The sequence below is a fragment of the Taudactylus pleione genome, unplaced genomic scaffold (genome assembly GCF_031769625.1).
Source record: "Taudactylus pleione unplaced genomic scaffold, aTauple2 ptg000445l, whole genome shotgun sequence".
Classification (NCBI taxonomy): Eukaryota; Metazoa; Chordata; class Amphibia; order Anura; family Myobatrachidae; genus Taudactylus; species Taudactylus pleione.
In genome coordinates this window covers 421,057-439,623 of record NW_028284847.1, presented here as the reverse complement: position 1 = coordinate 439,623, position 18,567 = coordinate 421,057, and the positions used below count along the sequence as shown (strand labels likewise).

General features: G+C 47.5%; 2 protein-coding genes across 4 annotated transcripts in view; one reads left to right on the top strand and one right to left on the bottom strand.

Moving 5' to 3' along the window:
- Positions 1–9,212, bottom strand: part of LOC148505659 (uncharacterized) — a 285,850-nt gene extending 276,638 nt beyond the window's left edge. The window contains exons 1-2 of the mRNA XM_088447900.1: positions 9,145–9,212; positions 7,494–7,617 (exon numbers count right to left, since the gene is read on the bottom strand). The gene's annotated coding sequence lies outside the window, so the exon portion shown is untranslated. The remainder of the gene's footprint in view (positions 1–7,493; positions 7,618–9,144) is intronic.
- A 1,366-nt stretch (positions 9,213–10,578) lies between these two features.
- LOC148505658 (uncharacterized) lies at positions 10,579–17,966 on the top strand. Of its 3 annotated transcripts, none has more exons than XM_088447907.1 (5): positions 10,579–10,656; positions 11,624–11,827; positions 11,944–12,041; positions 12,717–13,287; positions 15,225–17,966. In XM_088447907.1, the coding sequence occupies exons 2-5, from the start codon at positions 11,794–11,796 to the stop codon at positions 16,988–16,990; spliced, it is 2,469 nt and encodes an 822-aa protein (XP_088304033.1). In that variant the 5' UTR covers positions 10,579–10,656; positions 11,624–11,793; the 3' UTR covers positions 16,991–17,966. The 3 variants fall into 3 exon arrangements, with proteins under 3 accessions (XP_088304033.1, XP_088304034.1, XP_088304032.1); XM_088447908.1 differs by having other exon boundaries at positions 10,618–11,013; positions 15,228–17,966; XM_088447906.1 differs by having other exon boundaries at positions 10,618–11,013.
- The last annotated feature ends 601 nt before the right edge of the window (positions 17,967–18,567 follow it).

Here is an 18,567-nt window from a genome sequence, read left to right as displayed (position 1 = left end):
TAGTGGAAGAGCGCAGTGTGTGGGATGTGGATAGGGGAAGTGGAGCGCAGTGTGTGGGATGTGGATTGGTGAAAGGGGAGAGCAGTGTGTGGGATGTGGATAGGGGAAGTGGAGCGCAGTGTGTGGGATGTGGATTGGTGAAAGGGGAGCGCAGTGTGTGGGAAGTGGATAGGGGAAGAAGAGCACAGTGTGTGGGATGTGGATAGGGGAAGGGGAGAGCAGTGTGTGGGATGTGGATAGGGGAAGGGGAGCAATGTGTGGGATGTGGATAGGGTAAGGGGAGAGCAGTGTGTGGGATGTGGATAGTGGAAGAAGGGCGCAGTGTGTGGGATGTGGATAGGGGAAGAAGAGCACAGTGTGTGGGATGTGGATAGGGGAAGGGGAGAGCAGTGTGTGGGATGTGGATAGGGGAAGGGGAGAGCAATGTGTGGGATGTGGATAGGGGAAGGGGAGAGCAGTGTGTGGGATGTGGATAGGGGAAGTGGAGAGCAGTGTGTGGGATGTGGATAGGGGAAGGGGAGAGCAGTGTGTGGGATGTGGATAGTGGAAGGGGGGCGCAGTGTGTGGGATGTGGATAGTGGAAGAAGGGCGCAGTGTGTGGGATGTGGATAAAGGAAGGGGAGGGCAGTGTGTGAGATGTGGATAGGGGAAGGGGAGCGCGGTGTGGGGGATGTGGATAGGAGAAGAAGAGCGCAGTGTGTGGGATGTGGATAGGGGAAGGGGAGAGCAGTGTGTGGGATGTGGATAGGGGAAGGGGAGCAATGTGTGGGATGTGGATAGGGGAAGGGGAGCAATGTGTGGGATGTGGATAGGGGAAGAAGAGCGCAGTGTGTGGGATGTGGATAGGGGAAGAAGAGCGTAGTGTGTGGGATGTGGATAGGGGAAGGGGAGCGCAGTGTGTGGGATGTGGATAGGGGAAGAAGTGCGCAGTGTGTGGGATGTGGATAGGGGAAGGGGAGCGCAGTGTGTGGGATGTGGATAGGGGAAGGGGAGAGCAGTGTGTGGGATGTGTATAGGGGAAGAGGAGAGCAGTGTGTGGGATGTATATAGGGGAAGAAGAGCGCAGTGTGTGGGATGTGGATAGGGGAAGGGGAGCGCAGAGTGTGGGATGTGGATAGGGGAAGGGGAGCGCAGTGTGTGGGATGTGGATAGGGGAAGGGGAGCGCAGAGTGTGGGATGTGGATAGGGGAAGAAGAGCGCAGTGTGTGGGATGTGGATAGGGGAAGAAGGGCGCAGTGTGTGGGATGTGGATAGGGGAAGGGGAGCGCAGTGTGTGGGATGTGGATAGGGGAAGAGCGCAGTGTGTGGGATGTGGATAGGGGAAGGGGAGAGCAGTGTGTGGGATGTGGATAGGAGAAGAAGAGCGCAGTGTGTGGGATGTGGATAGGGGAAGGGGAGAGCAGTGTGTGGGATGTGGATAGGGGAAGAAGGGCGCAGTGTGTGGGATGTGGATAGGGGAAGAAGAGCGCAGTGTGTGGGATGTGGATAGGGGAAGAAGAGCGCAGTGTGTGGGATGTGGATAGGGGAAGAAGGGCGCAGTGTGTGGGATGTGGAAAGGGGAAGAAGAGCGCAGTGTGTGGGATGTGGATAAGGGAAGAAGAGCGCAGTGTGTGGGATGTGGATAGGGGAAGTGGAGCGCAGTGTGTGGGATGTGGATTGGTGAAAGGGGAGCGCAGTGTGTGGGATGTGGATAGGGGAAGAAGAGCACAGTGTGTGGGATGTGGATAGGGGAGCGCAGTGTGTGGGATGTGGATAGGGGAAGAAGAGCGCAGTGTGTGGGATGTGGATAGGGGAAGAAGAGCGCAGTGTGTGGGATGTGGATAGGGGAAGAGCGCAGTGTGTGGGATGTGGATAGGGGAAGAGCGCAGTGTGTGGGATGTGGATAGGGGAAGGGGAGCGCAGTGTGTGGGATGTGGATAGGGGAAGAAGGGCGCAGTGAGTGGGATGTGGATAGGGGAAGAAGAGCGCAGTGTGTGGGATGTGGATAGGGGAAGGGGAGCGCAGTGTGTGGGATGTGGATAGGGGAAGAAGAGCGCAGTGTGTGGTATGTGTATAGGGGAAGGGGAGCAATGTGTGGGATGTGGATAGGGGAATGGGAGCGCAGTGTGTGGGATGTGGATAGGGGAAGAAGGGCGCAGTGTGTGGGATGTGGATAGGGGAAGAAGAGCGCAGAGTGTGGGATGTGGATAGGGGAAGAAGGGCGCAGTGTGTGGGATGTGGATAGGAGAAGAAGAGAGCAGTGTGTGGGATGTGGATAGGGGAAGGGGAGCGCAGTGTGTGGGATGTGGATAGGGGAAGGGGAGCGCAGTGTGTGGGATGTGGATAGGGGAAGGGGAGCGCAGTGTGTGGGATGTGGATAGGGGAAGTGGAGCGCAGTGTATGGGATGTGGATAGGGGAAGGAGAGCGCAGTGTGTGGGATGTGGATAGGGGAAGGGGAGAGCAGTGTGTGGGATGTGGATAGGGGAAGTGGAGCGCAGTGTGTGGGATGTGGATAGGGGAAGAAGAGCGCAGTGTGTGGGATGTGGATAGGGGAAGAAGAGCGCAGTGTGTGGGATGTGGATAGGGGAAGAAGAGCACAGTGTGTGGGATGTGGATAGTGGAAGAATGGCGCAGTGTGTGGAATGTGGATAGGGGAAGGGGAGCGCAGTGTGTGGGATGTGGATAAGGGAAGAAGAGCGCAGTGTGTGGGATGAGGAAGGGGGAAGGGGAGCCATGTGCGGGATGTGGATAGGGGAAGGGGAGCACTGTGTGTGGAATGTGGATAGGGGAGGGGGAGCGCACTGTGTGGGATGTGGATAGGGGAAGGGGAGCGCAGTGTGTGGGATGTGGATAGGGGAAGGGGAGCGCAGTGTGTGGGATGTGGATAGGGGAAGGGGAGCGCAGTGTGTGGGATGTGGATAAGGGAAGAAGGGCGCAGTGTGTGGGATGTGGATAGGGGAAGAAGAGCGCAGTGTGTGGGATGTGGATAGGGGAAGGGGAGCGCAGTGTGTGGGATGTGGATAGGGGAAGAAGAGCGCAGTGTGTGGGATGTGGATAGGGGAACTGGAGCGCAGTGTGTGGGATGTGGATAGGGGAAGAGCGCAGTGTGTGGGATGTGGATAGGGGAAGGGGAGAGCAGTGTGTGGGATGTGGATAAGGGAAGAAGGGCGCAGTGTGTGGGATGTGGATAGGGGAAGAAGGGCGCAGTGTGTGGGATGTGGATAGGGGAAGGGGAGCGCAGTGTGTGGGATGTGGATAGGGGAAGAGCGCAGTGTGTGGGATGTGGATAGGGGGAAAGCGCAGTGTGTGGGATGTGGATAGGGGAAGAGCGCAGTGTGTGGGATGTGGATAGGGGAAGAGCGCAGTGTGTGGGATGTGGATAGGGGAAGGGGAGCGCAGTGTGTGGGATGTGGATAGGGGAAGAGCGCAGTGTGTGGGATGTGGATAGGAGAAGGGGAGAGCAGTGTGTGGGATGTGGATAGGAGAAGAAGAGCGCAGTGTGTGGGATGTGGATAGGGGAAGGGGAGCGCAGTGTGTGGTATGTGGATAGGGGAAGGGGAGCAATGTGTGGGATGTGGATAGGGGAAGGGGAGCGCAGAGTGGGATGTGGATAGGGGAAGAAGAGCACAGTGTGTGGGATGTGGATAGGGGAAGAGTGCAGTGTGTGGGATGTGGATAGGGGAAGAGCGCAGTGTGTGGGATGTGGATAGGGGAAGAGCGCAGTGTGTGGGATGTGGATAGGGGAAGAGCGCAGTGTGTGGGATGTGGATAGGGGAAGGGGAGCGCAGTGTGTGGGATGTGGATAGGGGAAGAGCGCAGTGTGTGGGATGTGGATAGGAGAAGAAGGGCGCAGTGTGTGGGATGTGGATAGGAGAAGAAGGGCGCAGTGTGTGGGATGTGGATAGGGGAAGAAGAGCGCAGTGTGTGGGATGTGGATAGGGGAAGAAGGGCGCAGTGTGTGGGATGTGGATAGGGGAAGAAGAGCGCAGTGTGTGGGATGTGGATAGGGGAAGAAGGGCGCAGTGTGTGGGATGTGGATAGGGGAAGAAGAGCGCAGTGTGTGGGATGTGGATAGGGGAAGAAGGGCGCAGTGTGTGGGATGTGGATAGGGGAAGGGGAGCGCAGTGTGTGGGATGTGGATAGGGGAAGTGGAGCGCAGTGTGTGGGATGTGGATAAAGGAAGGAGAGCACAGTGTGTGGGATGTGGATAGGGGAAGGAGAGCGCAGTGTGTGGGATGTGGATAGGGGAAGGGGAGAGCAGTGTGTGGGATGTGGATAGGGAAAGGGGAGCGCAGTGTGTGGGATGTAGATAGGGGAAGAAGAGCGCAGTGTGTGGGATGTGGATAGGGGAAGTGGAGCGCAGTGTGTGGGATGTGGATAGGGGAAGGGGAGCGCAGTGTGTGGGATGTGGATAGAGGAAGGGGAGCGCAGTGTGTGGGATGTGGATAGGGGTAGAAGAGCGCAGTGTGTGGGATGTGGATAGGGGAAGAAGGGCGCAGTGTGTGGGATGTGGATAGTGGAAGAATGGCGCAGTGTGTGGGATGTGGATAGGGGAAGGGGAGCGCAGTGTGTGGGATGTGGATAGGGGAAGAAGAGCGTAGTGTGTGGGATGTGGATAGGGGAAGGGGAGCGCAGTGTGTGGGATGTGGATAGGGGAAGGGGAGCGCAGTGGGGGGGCGAGGTTTATATTTAAGTGTTATAACATGGAGGACAACATTTCCCAGCATATACAGCGTTCTGGGGATGCTGCAATCCACCTGTGTATGCACCACCGTCACTGACTGTCTACCGCCCACTGGCCGCTGCAATATATAAAAGTAGCGGTGCGCCCAGCTCTTTCCCTGACGGAAATACCGCTGCTAATATACATTATGGCGGGCAGCGCTGCAGCTGCTTGCCCTGTGCGCTCCCCCCACAGCATAATGTGTATAAGGGGCTCTACTGTGGTGTAATGTGTATAAGGAGAACTACTGGGTGGTGTAATGTGTATAAGGAGAACTACTGTGTGGTGTAATGTGTATAAGGAGTACTACTGGGTGGTGTAATGTGTATAAGGAGTACTACTGGGTAGTGTAATGTGTATAAGGAGTACTACTGGGTGGTGTAATGTGTATAAGGAGAACTACTGTGTGGTGTAATGTGTATAAGGAGTATTACTGTGTGGTGTAATGTGAATAACGGACACTACTTTGTGGTGTAATGTGTATAAGGAGTACTACTGTGTGGTGTAATGTGAATAACGGACACTACTGTGTGGTGTAATGTGTATAAGGAGAACTACTGGGTGGTGTAATGTGTGTAAGGAGCACTACTGGGTGGTGTAATGTGTGTAAGGAGCACTACTGGGTGGTGTAATGTGTGTAAGGAGTATTACTGTGTGGTGTAATGTGTGTAAGGAGTACTACTGTGTGGTGTAATGTGTGTAAGGAGTACTACTGTGTGGTGTAATGTGAATAACGGACACTACTGTGTGGTGTAATGTGTATAAGGAGAACTACTGGGTGGTGTAATGTGTGTAACTACTGTGTGGTGTAATGTGAATAACGGACACTACTGTGTGGTGTAATGTGTGTAAGGAGAACTACTGGGTGGTGTAATGTGTATAAGGAGAACTACTGTGTGGTGTAATGTGTATAAGGAGTATTACTGTGTGGTGTAATGTGAATAACGGACACTACTTTGTGGTGTAATGTGTATAAGGAGTACTACTGGGTGTTGTAATGTGTGTAAGGAGCACTACTGGGTGGTGTAATGTGTGTAAGGAGCACTACTGGGTGGTGTAATGTGTATAAGGAGTATTACTGTGTGGTGTAATGTGTGTACGGAGCACTACTGTGTGCTGTAATGTGTGTAAGGAGTATTACTGTGTGGTGTAATGTGAATAACGGACACTACTGTGTGGTGTAATGTGTATAAGGAGAACTATTGGGTGGTGTAATGTGTGTAACTACTGTGTGGTGTAATGTGAATAACGGACACTACTGTGTGGTGTAATGTGTATAAGGAGAACTACTGTGTGGTGTAATGTGTGTAAGGAGAACTACTGGGTGGTGTAATGTGTGTAACTACTGTGTGGTGTAATGTGAATAACGGACACTACTGTGTGGTGTAATGTGTATAAGGAGAACTACTGGGTGGTGTAATGTGTATAAGGAGAACTACTGTGTGGTGTAATGTGTATAAGGAGTATTACTGTGTGGTGTAATGTGAATAACGGACACTACTGTGTGGTGTAATGTGAATAACGGACACTACTGTGTGGTGTAATGTGTATAAGGAGTACTACTGTGTGGTGTAATGTGAATAACGGACACTACTGTGTGGTGTAATGTGTATAAGGAGAACTACTGGGTGGTGTAATGTGTGTAAGGAGCACTACTGGGTGGTGTAATGTGTATAAGGAGCACTACTGTGTGGTGTAATGTGTGTAAGGAGTATTACTGTGTGGTGTAATTTGTGTAAGGAGTACTACTGTGTGGTGTAATGTGAATAACAGACACTACTGTGTGGTGTAATGTGTAAAAGGAGAACTACTGTGCGGTGTAATGTGTATAAGGAGTACTACTGTGTGGTGTAATGTGGGTAAAGAGTACTACTGTGTGGTGTAATGTGTATAAGGAGTACTACTGTGTGGTGTAATGTGTGTAAAGAGTACTACTGTGTGGTGTAATGTGTATAAGGAATATTACTGTGTGGTGTAATGTGTATAAGGAGTATTACTGTGTGGTGTAATGTGTGTAAAGAGTACTACTGTGTGGTGTAATGTGTATAAGGAGTACTACTGTGTGGAGAAATGTGTATAAGGAGTATTACTGTGTGGTGTAATGTGTATAAGGAGTACTACTGTGTGGTGTAATGTGAATGACGGACACTACCGTGTGGTGTAATGTGAATGACGGACACTACCGTGTGGTGTAATGTGAATGACGGACACTACCGTGTGGTGTAATGTGAATGACGGACACTACCGTGTGGTGTAATGTGAATGACGGACACTACCGTGTGGTGTAATGTGAATGATGGACACTACTGTGTGGTGTAATATGAATTGTGACTATTCTGTGGCCACGCCCCTTTCCCATTAAGCCACGCCCCTATATATACTTTTCCTGTCCCTCTTTCAGGTATGGGGGCACCAAAGGAGACTTTCGCCCTGAGCGCCACAAGGTCTAGAACCGGCCCTACAAGTGAACTAAACTGAGTGGCATCTATCAGAGCCAGAGACTGCGATCTCAGTGCAGACATGAAGTTGAGCAGTGAATAAATAGAAAAATCCTACAATGAAGAAAATCAGTGCCCTACGCCATGGGATAAAAAGTGAAATACTTCCTGGGGTGGGCATAGAGTCAGAGAACAATAAGTCTGTAGTGTAGTTGTGCCCTGCTCCAGCCCTAGTGCCCTCTATACTCCAAGCTACAGCAGTGTCCCCCAATATGGATGAAAGATGATGTCTGTATATAGGTGGCCTTCAACACAGCTGTCCCTACTACCATACATCAATGTCTCCGCTTACCCAGTGATGTGAGGGGCCGGTGATTCTCCATCATCACGTCCTTGTACAGACCCCTGTGTCCTTCTATATACTCCAACTCCTCCATGGAGAAACAGACAGTGACGTCCTCACACCTTATAGGAACCTGACACACACAATGATACAGTCATCACCCAGAGACACATTAGCCAGCAGTGACTGACGATCGCCCCCTGTAGTCAGGCCACGGTAGTGTTCACTTTAGGCGTAGGGTGCTGATCAGTGAGGACAACATATTTCAATTTTGAAGGGCAAAATTTCAGATGTGATATATAGCTACAGTGAGCAATAAGGCAGCAGTGATTGAGGATCACCCCCTGTAGTCTGGCCAGGCAGCGGTGACTGACCTGTGATCTGTTGAGAATACCACCGCCTGGTGATTATAGCTTCCATTTATCTAGAATATTGTGGAGTAGAAGAAAGACACTGAGAATCTAGGTGCAGCATGAATGGTGTTAGTCTATGGCAGAGACTGTTCAACAAACCTTCACCACCAGGATCCCTGCTTCACTGTAGGTTGGTCTAGAGCGGAATGTAGACCTTTATATGAAGAACGTTGGGACTAGGGGAACTTGTGCTGGCCAGGTATATGTCTTTGCAAAGAATTAGAAGTGTGTCTTAGTTGAAGGTACTGATAGGAACATGAATGGGGGATACCAAATCTCATTTGCACGTTGTCAAAGGTGAAAAAAACAGAGCAGAGGGGAGAAGTCAGTAAAGGCCGTTACGCATTAGACGATGTCTAGTGTGTCCGACCTCGCAAGCGACGCTACCCGGCGGGGATGCCGGCATCGGCAAGTGCATAGACACACTTGCCGATCCGATGCTAGCAGCGCCGAAACGACGGCTGGGGCAATGCTGCATTCCCGCTGAGATTGCCCGCCGAACTTGCCTGCACGCCCGATGGAGTATGTCGTTGTCAATGCGCTGGAGCGTGCATCATCAGTGTCACAGCGGGTACATACTAGACGATGTGCCGGATAAACGACATACGTCTAGTGCACAGGTTCTCAAACTCGGTCCTCGGGCCCCCAAGCAGTGCTTGTTTTCCAGATCTCCTCACAGAATCACAAGTGAAATAATTAGCTCAACCTGTGGATCTTTTAAAATGGGTCAGTAAGTAATGACTACACCTGTGCACCTGCTGGGTGACCTGGAAAACATGACCTGTGTGGGGTCCTAAGGACCGAGTTTGAGAATCCCTGGTCTAGTGTGTATCCGGCATAATAAATAGAACATTATGATGGGTCCAAACAAATAGATAAAGCCAAGGTGTTCAAGCCTAGGGGAAATTATTTCATAGAGGGGTCCAGAGGAAGATTTTAGGTTATATGTATTGGACATATTAGAGACATGGAGAAGGCCGGGGTTGGAAGGAGGCTGGTCAGGGCAGGAGACAGTGATGGAGACAGTGATGGAGACAATAGGTCAGAGGCCTTGGCCTCTATGTCTACCCATAACCTCGAACCACAGGGGGAGAGCAGAACACAATGGAGTAACTAAGTAAATCAATGTGTTGGTTATTTTTTTTAAATGTCACAATGTATCTATTGTAATTACATACTTTAGATACATAGATGATCTCTTGAGCTTTTGGACGGGCATTAAACAAGCATTCAGAAATAAAAGTTACCACGGGTGATTATGTTCAGTCATTCTACAGTAGTCTTCACAATGTCAGCCAAAAAGCTTCGGCCCACCATTACTTCCAATCCGGAGTCACAGCTCCTGCATAACCCGGACCTGGTGTCCTGTTACCGCAGAAGGAAAAATGGTCGAAAACTCCATGACGAGGACTGATGTCACCCACATGGGCAAATGACATTAGATGTAAAGAACACATGATTATTGATCGACAATTAGAGCAGCACTAAGGCTTTCAAATGATTCCTTGGGGCTAAACTGCCTTCTGTAATTAATGTCAGTGTTGTATTTTCTAGTTACATGTTTAACAAATAGTTTATCATCACAGTGATGGGAGAAATTTGCTGATGTCATTTCCAGTGACCGCCATACACAGCGCTGAGCAGAACAAAATGGCGTACATACCAACAGGATGCTGGTGTTATCTAGGGTGTGCATGTCTGTGTCGTCATTGTATTCCTGACAAAAGCACATTAAAGCCCTGAAATTGGTATGTTGGTTTTCTGTCTATTTGGCAGGGTGGTAGATGGGCACCATGGGGTGGGCACTGGAAGGATGGTAGATGGGCACTATGGAGAGTTATAGATGGGAATTATGAGGTGGGCATTAGGATGGTGGTAGATAAGCACTATGGGGCGGGCATTGGGAGGATGGTAGATGGGCACTATGTGGTGGGCATTAGGAGGGTGGTAGATAAGCACTATGGATTGAGCATTGGGATGGTGGCAGGTGGGCACTATGATGTGGGTATTGGGAAGGTGATAGGTGGGCACTGGGAGGGTGGTAGATGGGCACTATGGACTGGGCAATGGGAGAGTGATAGGTTGGAATTATGAGTTGGGCTTTAGGAGGGTGGTAGATAAGCACTATGGCGTGGGCATTGGAGGTGGTAGATGGGCACTATGGGGTGGGCATTGGAAGGGTGGTAGATGGGCACTATGGGGTGGGCATTGGAAGGATGGTAGATGGACACTATGGGGTGGGCACTGGGAGGGTGATAGGTGGGCATTGGAACGGTGGTAGATGGGCACTATGGGGTGGGCAATAGGAGGATGGTAGGTGGGCACTATTTGGTGGCCATTGGAAGGATGGTAGGTGGGCAGCCACAGGGACGGTGGTAGGTGTGCATGAGGACATCGGGTGAGAAGCCAGGAGGGGTCAGTCCTAGGTCATGAGATCGGATCACAGCCCCAAATCCCTCCTCCATAGCCCCATGGTGGAGGATAATGGTGACATGAGGCAGCAGCAGCCATGTACCTGCTCTATCCCAGCTGTAAGTGCATCACTGTATCTCTGTCCCTCTCCCCGTGCGGACTACTCACTCCAGAGGCTCCCAGGCCCGGTCCCCTCGCTCTCACCCACTGGACGTTACACACTAGACTTCCGGCCTGTGCGTTCCATACGACTTCCGGCCTGTGCGTTCCACCGACCGACTTCCGCACTGCACCGGATGTGTGGTCTCTGCGTTCCTTCCCCCCCGATCTCCGTCTCCTGCTCCCGGGTGACTGTGACTAGGAGACATCGCTGTGTCTGACAGCAGCCTGGTCCTTATACCCCTGCTCCCCTGTGTACTCTCTCCCAGCCCCCTGTTATCCCCTGCCCCCCACCCTTGCGGTTTATGGTTATGGTAGTGTTTAGATTCCCTTCACAGAGTGGACCCTGACGTCATCAGCTGCTGTACAACGTCATTCCCTACTGGTAATGTGTAAATCCCCTTCACCGAGAGGACCCTGACGTCATCAGCCAGTGGCCAGGGTCATTCCCTGCCATCCAAGTGGGCACAGAGGGGGAATATAACCATGTGGCGAACGTAGCGAGCCACCGTGCCCAAAGCATGGCAAGCGGACAACAAATTTGTGTAAGTGGGGACAATGTACCTCTTTAGCTGGCTGTCATGGGCAGGAACTGCACTTCCGCCCTCACTCACGTCACTTCCAGGTCCCTAGCGTGAAGTGGAAATACAGCCAACCATTCCCTACTATCTACCTGGACATAGACGGGGAATATAATCTTGTGCCTTTATGGGCATGGAATCACATTTACGCCCTCACTGCCAGGTCACTTCCCGGTGCTTAGCATGAAGGGGAAATAAGCTTTACCATTATGTTAACCACTCTCCCCAACCCTGTTATCCCCCCACCCCTGTGCCCCCTGTTATCCCTTCCCACCCCTGTGCCCCCTGTTATCCCCTCCCACCCCTGTGCTCCGTGTTATTTCCTCCTCTCCCATCCCTGTGCCCCCTGTTATCTCCTCCAACCCCTGTGCTCCATGTTATTTCCTCCTTTCCCATCCCTGTGCCCCTGTTATCTCCTCCAACCCCTGTGCTCCATGTTATTTGCTCCTCTCCCATCCCTGTGCCCCCTGTTATCCCCTCATGTATCAACACCTGTACCCCTGTGTACTTTCTCAAATCTCTGTGCCACCCTCTATCTGTGTTCTTATATATATATCTTTTCAATATTCAACAGTGAAGAAGAAGACACCTGGTGACTTTCTGACACCCCACTTCTGTGCCTCCATCACGGTGCCTCCACCTCACCCACTGATACAAGAGAGACACAATAGACAGTGAGGACGTCACTGTTCATTTCTCTATGCAGAGTACATAGAAGGACACAGGGGTCTGTACAAGGACGTGATGATGGAGAATCACCGGCCCCTCACATCACTGGGTAAGAGTAGACTGTCATTTATTGTAATGGAGAGAGCAGCTATGGGGTCACCTATATACACATCATCTGATAATCACATATATACAGTGTAATCAGTCACTGTGTGTCTCCTACAGATGGAGCCAGTAACAGGAATACCCCAGAGAGATGTCCCCATCCTCTTTATTCCCAGGATGATACAGAGGAGAATCACAGTGTCCCACAGGAGGATCAGGTAGGTGGGATTGGGGGTTTCACCAAATACCAAGGTACCAAAGTATTTTTTTACTTTTGTCAGCCATTCTCAACTTGGTGTACTCCCTGAGATTTTCAGGGGTACTTAAAAATGTTCTGTAATGGTTGGACTGGTGCAGGATATCGAGGTGATAATAAATCACAGGGGATGCCCTTAAGATCTCTAACGCCATGCATTACAGCAGGACTCTGATAACAAAATAAAAACCTCTATCCCTGTATAAGAAAGCAGATGTGCACTACAGTTTTATTGTAAATTTACACATGTTAATAATACCCCTTTTACACCAAAATCCCCGGGTCTGACCCGGGATTTGGAACACGTTTCCAACCCGGGGCAAACCCCTTTTACACTGCGGCGCCGAGAAAAATATATATGGAGCAATTAGTTCTATAGTGTTATTTATTTTACTGTTGTTTATTGTACATTGATTGCTTTTATATATAACTGCACCTAAATATTTATCTAATAGTAAGATGTATTGCTTTGCAAATATCAGGGGTACATATAACACAATTGAACTGCAAGGAGATACCATTGCACTATATGACCTGTACAGAAGCTGTGTGTGTGTAATGCTTTAATCTACAGGTTAATCAGAATAAATGAAATCCGTAATTATTAAAGCAAATTTTTTTTATATTTGTCATTTAGAGTAAAGATTTGACTAATATTAAGGTAGAAGATCTAGAAGAAGAAGAGACGTATGTGACTGATATGAAGACAGAAGATATAGAGGGAGAAGAAGAGACGTATGTGACTGATATAAAGACAGAAGATATAGAGGCAGAAGAGACGTATGGAACTGATATGAAGACAGAAGATATAGAGGGAGAAGAAGAGACGTATGTGACTGATATAAAGACAGAAGATATAGAGGGAGAAGAGACGTATGGAACTGATATGAAGACAGAAGATATAGAGGGAGAAGAGACGTATGGAACTGATATGAAGACAGAAGATATAGAGGGAGAAGAGACGTATGGAACTGATATGAAGACAGAAGATATAGAGGGAGAAGAGACGTATGGAACTGATATGAAGACAGAAGATATAGAGGGAGAAGAAGAGACGTATGTGACTGATATGAAGGCAGAAGATATAGAGGGAGAAGAAGACTCGTATGTTACTGATAAGGCAGAAGATACAGAAGAAGAAGAAGAGACGTATGTGAGGGTTGATCAGCAGTGTAAGGAGGAGGAAATCCCTACAGATTTCACCACAGGTGAGTAATAAGCACTAATTACAGAATAGAGTTACATATTCTCCTTGCTCAGTCACTACAACAATCTCTTATCCTACACCCTCCTCTGTCACTACAGATTAATGAAGGAAATATATCTGGCCAGTGGGGAAGTCAGGAGCCATCAGCCCCTATTATACTCCTGCTCTCATCACATCATGTCCTTGTGTGTTACCAGCCCAGAGATCTGACCAGTCTCCTCCCCACACTCTCTATGGTGTATCTCATACATCAGGAGCCATCAGCCCCTATTATACTCCTGCTCTCCTCCTCACATCATGTCACTGTGTGTTACCAGCCCAGAGATCTGACCAGTCTCCTCCCCACAGTCTCTGGTGTATCTCATACATTAGTACAGAGGAAAACATCATGGTGTTTCCATCACATTGTGTAATCTTACCCATTACTCCTCCCTGTGCTCTACCACATGTGGCATTATTCGTTCTCTTACATCTTGGCTACCACATTTTGTGTGACCTCTAGGACTTTTTCTGGTAGGTTGCTGAACACTGGAGGGCCCATTTACAATTTGCAGGGCAGAATGTTGGAATCAATGCCTGGGTACAGCTCTTTGTTGGCACATCTGCAATATTTTGCATCTTTGACATGAAAATGAAGGCAGGGGACTTGTTCACAAAAATTACAGAGTTTCTGAGGACACACTAGAGCACTGGAACTTAGGGCATGCCGAAGCTGGGATTCTGTAATGGTGCTGCAACAGATTACATCTCTGGCAGAGGGAGAATGAGATAATAGCTGTAAGGAGGTGGACATTCAGGAGGACAGTTGGTGGCTAGTGAGAGCAGTGTGGAATCTAGGAAGGAGTGCAGTCTGTAAGAACAGCATAAGAAGCCCATAAGAGGGAACTCCTCTGCTAGGAGGACACCACAGAGCTTGAGCTACTAGAGGTGACCAGAGAGCATGTGCCTGGCTGTATGTTCAGTCATGACGAAGGGAGAAGCTGGTGACCAAGAGAGAGGAGGGTTCCTGCACTGGGTGGAGCAGCCAGAGAGAGAGGCAGGCCTGAGTGGGGCGTGCTGCAGAACGCAGAGCTCATGGGCAGATACAGAAGAGCTCAACAGCGGGGAAGCCTGCCCTGCCCTGGATGTGGGTAATGATGTAACCTAATCCAAACTGCAGTAGGAGAGCAGGAAACATTTCCATATTACACACATCTGTATTGTATGATGGTCTCTGGAGTGCTCCCTATATTGTGTGTATATAGTTCTCTAAAATGCCTAAAATTGATCTGACTCCCATCTTAATCATTGGTTGGATGACAGGAAGCCTTAATAAGGCCACGTTCCAGCCAATCAAATAGTGCTTTCTCCAAACAGCAAATCACTCTCCACCTGAGGATGAAGGGAAAGCCCTTGGGACAGGTGCTGGTTTGCACTGCGTCTCTCTTAAATTATTACGGATCAAAATAAAGAGTGGAGTTGGGCCTCAATTATTTTAAGTTTGGAGGGTGAGTACAGGCTCAGCGAATCAGCTATAGCCAGTGTTTCAGCAGAGTATCCACATGCTAGAAAGTACAGTCCTGTTCAGTATGGTGGAGGCAGAGAAGACATCCAGTCCAGCCCGATCATTGTTCAGTTATGGCATCTGCTTAATCAGCTCTGACCCACCACTGCGCTAGAAATGGCTGTGGCTCTGTGGTATTATACTGTGTCTGGATAACGGCCAGCTCTTCTCGTATACACACTCGTAGTGGGCAAAAGAGCTACAGACTAAATCTCTGGGCTGCTCTTTCCAGATCAGCCCACTTTAAAATGTCAATCAGAGGCTTATAAATTGTTTCATGAAACATCTTCAGTTTACTCATTTGATGGTAATTTCTGGTCATCTTAGTATAGTTTATTTGCAAAATTAATCTTATTACAGGGAACTGTTGCTAATGTTACATATTTTCCTCTCAGCAGATGGACACAGCAGCAGCAATGCCTCCGAGGAACATCTCCGTCTATCTCCAGTTGGTGATCTAGAAGATACTGACATCACACGGTATTCTCAAGAAGAAAAGGCCATTACCCCAATTATACATCCAGTACATCACAGTGCAGATATATCCTCTAATCTCTTTAACCATGGGGATTGTTCCCCTGATGGAGCAGATATTGGTGCATCTGGTACAGTTCATACAGTAGATAAAATACTTCCCTGTTCTCTAGATGCCAAATGTTTTACGCAGAGCACACACCTTATTACTAATCAGACAGCTATGACAGGTGAGAGCCCATTTCCATGCTCGGAGTGTGGGAAACGTTTTACACGGAAATCTAATCTTGTTAAACATCATAGAACTCACACAGGTGAGAAACCATTTCCATGTTCTGAGTGTGGGAAATGTTTTACAGATAAATCACGTCTTGTTAAACATCAGAAAACTCACATAGGTGTGAAACAATTTCCATGTTCTGAGTGTGGGAAATGTTTTACAGATAAATCTAATCTTGTTACACATCAGAGAACTCACACAGGTGAGAAACCATTTCCATGTTCTGAGTGTGGAAAATGTTTTACACATAAATCATCTCTTGTTAAACATCAAAGAACTCACACAGGTGAGAAGCCATTTCCATGTTTTGAGTGTGGGAAATGTTTTACAGGGAAATCAAATCTTGTTAACCATAAGAGAACTCACACAGGTGAGAAGCCATTTCCATGTTTTGAGTGTGGGAAATGTTTTACAGGGAAATCAACACTTGTTAACCATAAGAGAACTCACACAGGTGAGAAACCATTTCCATGTTCTGAGTGTGGGAAATGCTTTACAAATAAATCACACCTTGTTACACATCAGAGAACTCACACAGGTGAGAAACCATTTCCATGTTCTGAGTGTGGGAAATTCTTTACAAATAAATCACACCTTGTTACACATCAGAGAAGTCACACAGGTGAGAAACCGTTTCCATATTCAGAGTGTAAGAAATGTTTTACACATAAATCAAATCTAGGTAAACATGAGAGAAGTCACATGGGTGAGAAGCCATTTTCATGCTCTCAGTGTGGAAAAAGTAAACAGAATTCAGGTCTTTTTAGACAGAGAACTCACACAGGTCAGAGGCAATTTCCATGTTCCGAGTGTGGGAAATGTTTTGCACAGAAAACGAATCTTGTTACACATCTAAGAACTCACACAGGTGAGAGACCATTTGCATGTTCTGAGTGTGGGAAATGTTTTATACAGAAAGTGAATCTTGTTACACATCAGAGAAGTCACACAGGGGAGAAGCCATTTCCATGTTCTGAGTGTGGGAAATGTTTTATACAGAAAGTGACTCTTGTTAAACATCAAAGAAGTCACACAGGTGAGAAGCCATTTCTATGTTTCATGTGTGGGAAATGTTTTACAAAGAAATCATATCTTACTAATCATGAGATACAACACACACTACACACAAGTGAGAAGCCATTTCCATGTTCTGATTGTGGGAAATGGTTTATACAGAAAGCGAATCTTGTTAAACATCAAAGAAGTCACACAGGTGAGAAGCCATTTCTATGTTTCATGTGTGGGAAAGGTTTTACAAAGAAATCATATCTTACTAATCATGAGATACAACACACACTACACACAAGTGAGAAGCCATTTCCATGTTCTGATTGTGGGAAATGGTTTATACAGAAAGCGAATCTTGTTAAACATCAAAGAAGTCACACAGGTGAGAAAATATATTAAATTGTGTAACCTCAGCGATAGGCAAAATAAGAATGATGGAAAAATTCGAATGACAGGCAGCTGCTGTAAGGTGGCTGCCACCAACTATTAAAAAGGAAAAGATTAGAAAATAATTAAACAGCAGCGTTAAGTCTCACTACAACTAACTTCATCTTAGAGTAAATTCGTAACACGTAGCAAAATACAATATTAATAAAAAATCACCATTTAATAGGTAAAAAGAGGAACAGTAAAAGGAAATTGCATAAAAGATAACATTAAGGCATCTACTTATGCAGGAAAATACAGATATATAAAAATACTTGTACATCCACAGAAAATCACATAAGGATGAAAGATAACAAAGTATACTAATTGATAAACTGTATTTGAAAGAATATAACAATATTCTAATGGAGGCGGGTACCCCCCACACACACACACACTATAAAAATGAATAATAGAAAGGTTACCCCCAAAATTTGGTAGAGGGGGCCCTCCAAGAAGTCACACTAATGGATAGAACAAATCTCCTTGGATGCAAAGGTCAGAATAAAATCAGAAATACACAAGGGAATTTAGGAAATGATTTGGCATTTATCACCAAGTATAATAGAGCATCCCACCAAATTAGGGGAATTATCAATCAACATTATTCTAAAACAAGATCCAGTACTTAATGGTATTTTGCCTTCTAATCCTAATGTAATCTTTAAAAATATAGAACTTAAAAAATATAATTTCACTGAGTTTCTTTAACCCAGGGAGAACAAAATCCTACAGGGGAGAAGCTATAAATAAAGACCATATATTTTGAAACACTTAAAAAATATTAAGGTGAAAAAGCAATTTACGTGAGATGATGAACAGAACACTGGGTCGCTGCTATTGTAAAAGGTTTATATTAATGAAAATGGTAATTAATAGCCTTAAATATATGTACAGAATGTATAATAAAAAAATCACTGAGTTGTGGTCATGTAGTGCATTAACACAATTAAAATACTATCTGCAGATATAGGTGCAATGTATGTCATGAATATATTACTGGAACAGATCACTCATGTGGGGATCTTATTGCAGTTTCCATATACCCATTTTCCACTGCTGTAATAACCCGGGTAGCGGCTCAGTGGGAAAGGGTCCCTGAAAAATAACCAAGGTAAAGACTCCTAGTAATTCAACCCAGGTAGCTACCAGGGTTGGACCCGGGATGGACCTAGGTACTGGTGCAGTGTAAACGGCACAACCATGCCTAAAATTAGCTGATTGGTGGCTTTGAAGCAGTTACCTCCCACTTTTTATGACCTCACAAGTTTAGCATGGCAGACCCAGGTTCCGTGTGAACGGGGCTGACCCAGGAATAACCCGGATCGAAGGTGCAGTGTAAACTGGGTCTGAGCTGGGTTGGAAACACGTCCGAAAAGTTTTTGCTGGAAAATGGGTTTTATTCTACTAGGATTTTGCATTACCCACTGTAATACCCAGAACACACTGCGGCTGAGTTTGAGACAGTGGCAAGTCGAAAATGCAGACAGTTCCCGTGGACTTCAGCTCACTGTGCATGGGCCAAATCAGACGTTAGCACGCGGATGGAG

Coding starts and splice junctions, on each gene's coding strand:
- LOC148505658 (XM_088447907.1), top strand. CDS start 11,794: ATGATGGAGAATCACCGGCCCCTCACATCACTGG. Junction 11,828..11,943: donor CCGGCCCCTCACATCACTGG/GTAAGAGTAGAC, acceptor TGTCTCCTACAG/ATGGAGCCAGTAACAGGAAT. Junction 12,042..12,716: donor GTGTCCCACAGGAGGATCAG/GTAGGTGGGATT, acceptor TTTGTCATTTAG/AGTAAAGATTTGACTAATAT.